At 59.6% G+C, this 1011-nt stretch overlaps 1 protein-coding gene across 1 annotated transcript; it reads left to right on the top strand.

Moving 5' to 3' along the window:
* Window positions 1–3: 3 nt before the first annotated feature.
* Window positions 4–1011, top strand: HPS6 (HPS6 biogenesis of lysosomal organelles complex 2 subunit 3; the record flags this gene model as incomplete). The annotated part of the gene is made up of 1 exon (XM_082015747.1): window positions 4–1011. A coding segment is annotated over one exon (1008 nt), but the record flags the coding sequence as incomplete, so codon positions are not given.

The following is a 1011-nucleotide window of genomic DNA, read 5'->3' as shown; positions in this document are numbered from 1 at the left end:
GCCCCAGAGAGTGAGGTGGAAAGCTACTGTGAGGAACTGGTGGAGCAGGAGGTCAGCCGTGTTCTGCACTCTGACATGGACAAGGACAACCTGGCCTACCTGAACTCCATCTTTGCCTCCTTTCCCAAGGCTGCCTGGAAGGCCATGAGGAGCTGCCTGCAGCTGCAGCAGAATGGGGATGGCCTCTTGGTAGCCAGGGCCACCCCAGAGGTGTGGAAGAAGGTCCTGGGAGGGCCGCAGCAGGAGGAGGTGGGTCAGAATGGTGCGGTCCCACTCTTTGAGCTCATCTGCGCCTCCTTCCTGAGGTTTAAACCCAAGTGGCTGCCCAGTTTTGTGGAGCTGACCCAGCAGTACGTTAGCATCTCTTGGGCATACAGCAGCAAGGAGGGCCCAGAGGGCCGGGTGCCACTGTACAAGAGAGCCCTGGGAGTACTGGCCAGGAAGAATAAGCGCAGCGAGGCAGATGATGAGATGGAGCTTGAACTGCTGCTCTGCAGCAAGAGGCCTAAGGCCGTGCTGCAAGCTCTGCACCTCCTCATCCACCTGAAGCGGTGGCAGCGGGTGGTGGAGGTGGCAGAAAAGTTCTCCAAGCTCAGCCCCTTGCTTAACAAGGAGATATTCACCACACTGCTAGCAGAGTTTGCCCAGCACCGGGAGCTGGACGCTTACCTGGACACACTGTGGCCACTATGCCCTGCTGAGCTCACCACCTCGGACATCCTCACCGTGGTCCTGCAGCACCTCCCGCACTCCCAGGAGGGCCCAGTGCCCTTCTCCACTGAGGGGAACCAGCTGACTGTGGGCTTGCTCAAGCCGCTGTTGCAAAGGGTTGTGCAGCGTCCCTGTGTCCAGGACGAGATGTACTCAGATGCCTTGCAGAGCCCCACTTTCCCCCCTCCCACCCCACCCCGAGAACACAAGATCCCCTCAAAAGCAGCAGCTGATGATGCCCCTCAGCCACCTATGGTGAGGACTTCCTCCCCCTCACAGGTACAGGGTGACACTGCGTGA

This window comes from Phaethon aethereus, assembly GCF_964289735.1.
Source record: "Phaethon aethereus genome assembly, contig: HAP1_SCAFFOLD_550, whole genome shotgun sequence".
NCBI classification, from domain to species: domain Eukaryota; kingdom Metazoa; phylum Chordata; class Aves; order Phaethontiformes; family Phaethontidae; genus Phaethon; species Phaethon aethereus.
Note: the sequence above shows the minus strand (reverse complement) of the source record. Positions and strands in the feature narration are given on the sequence as shown.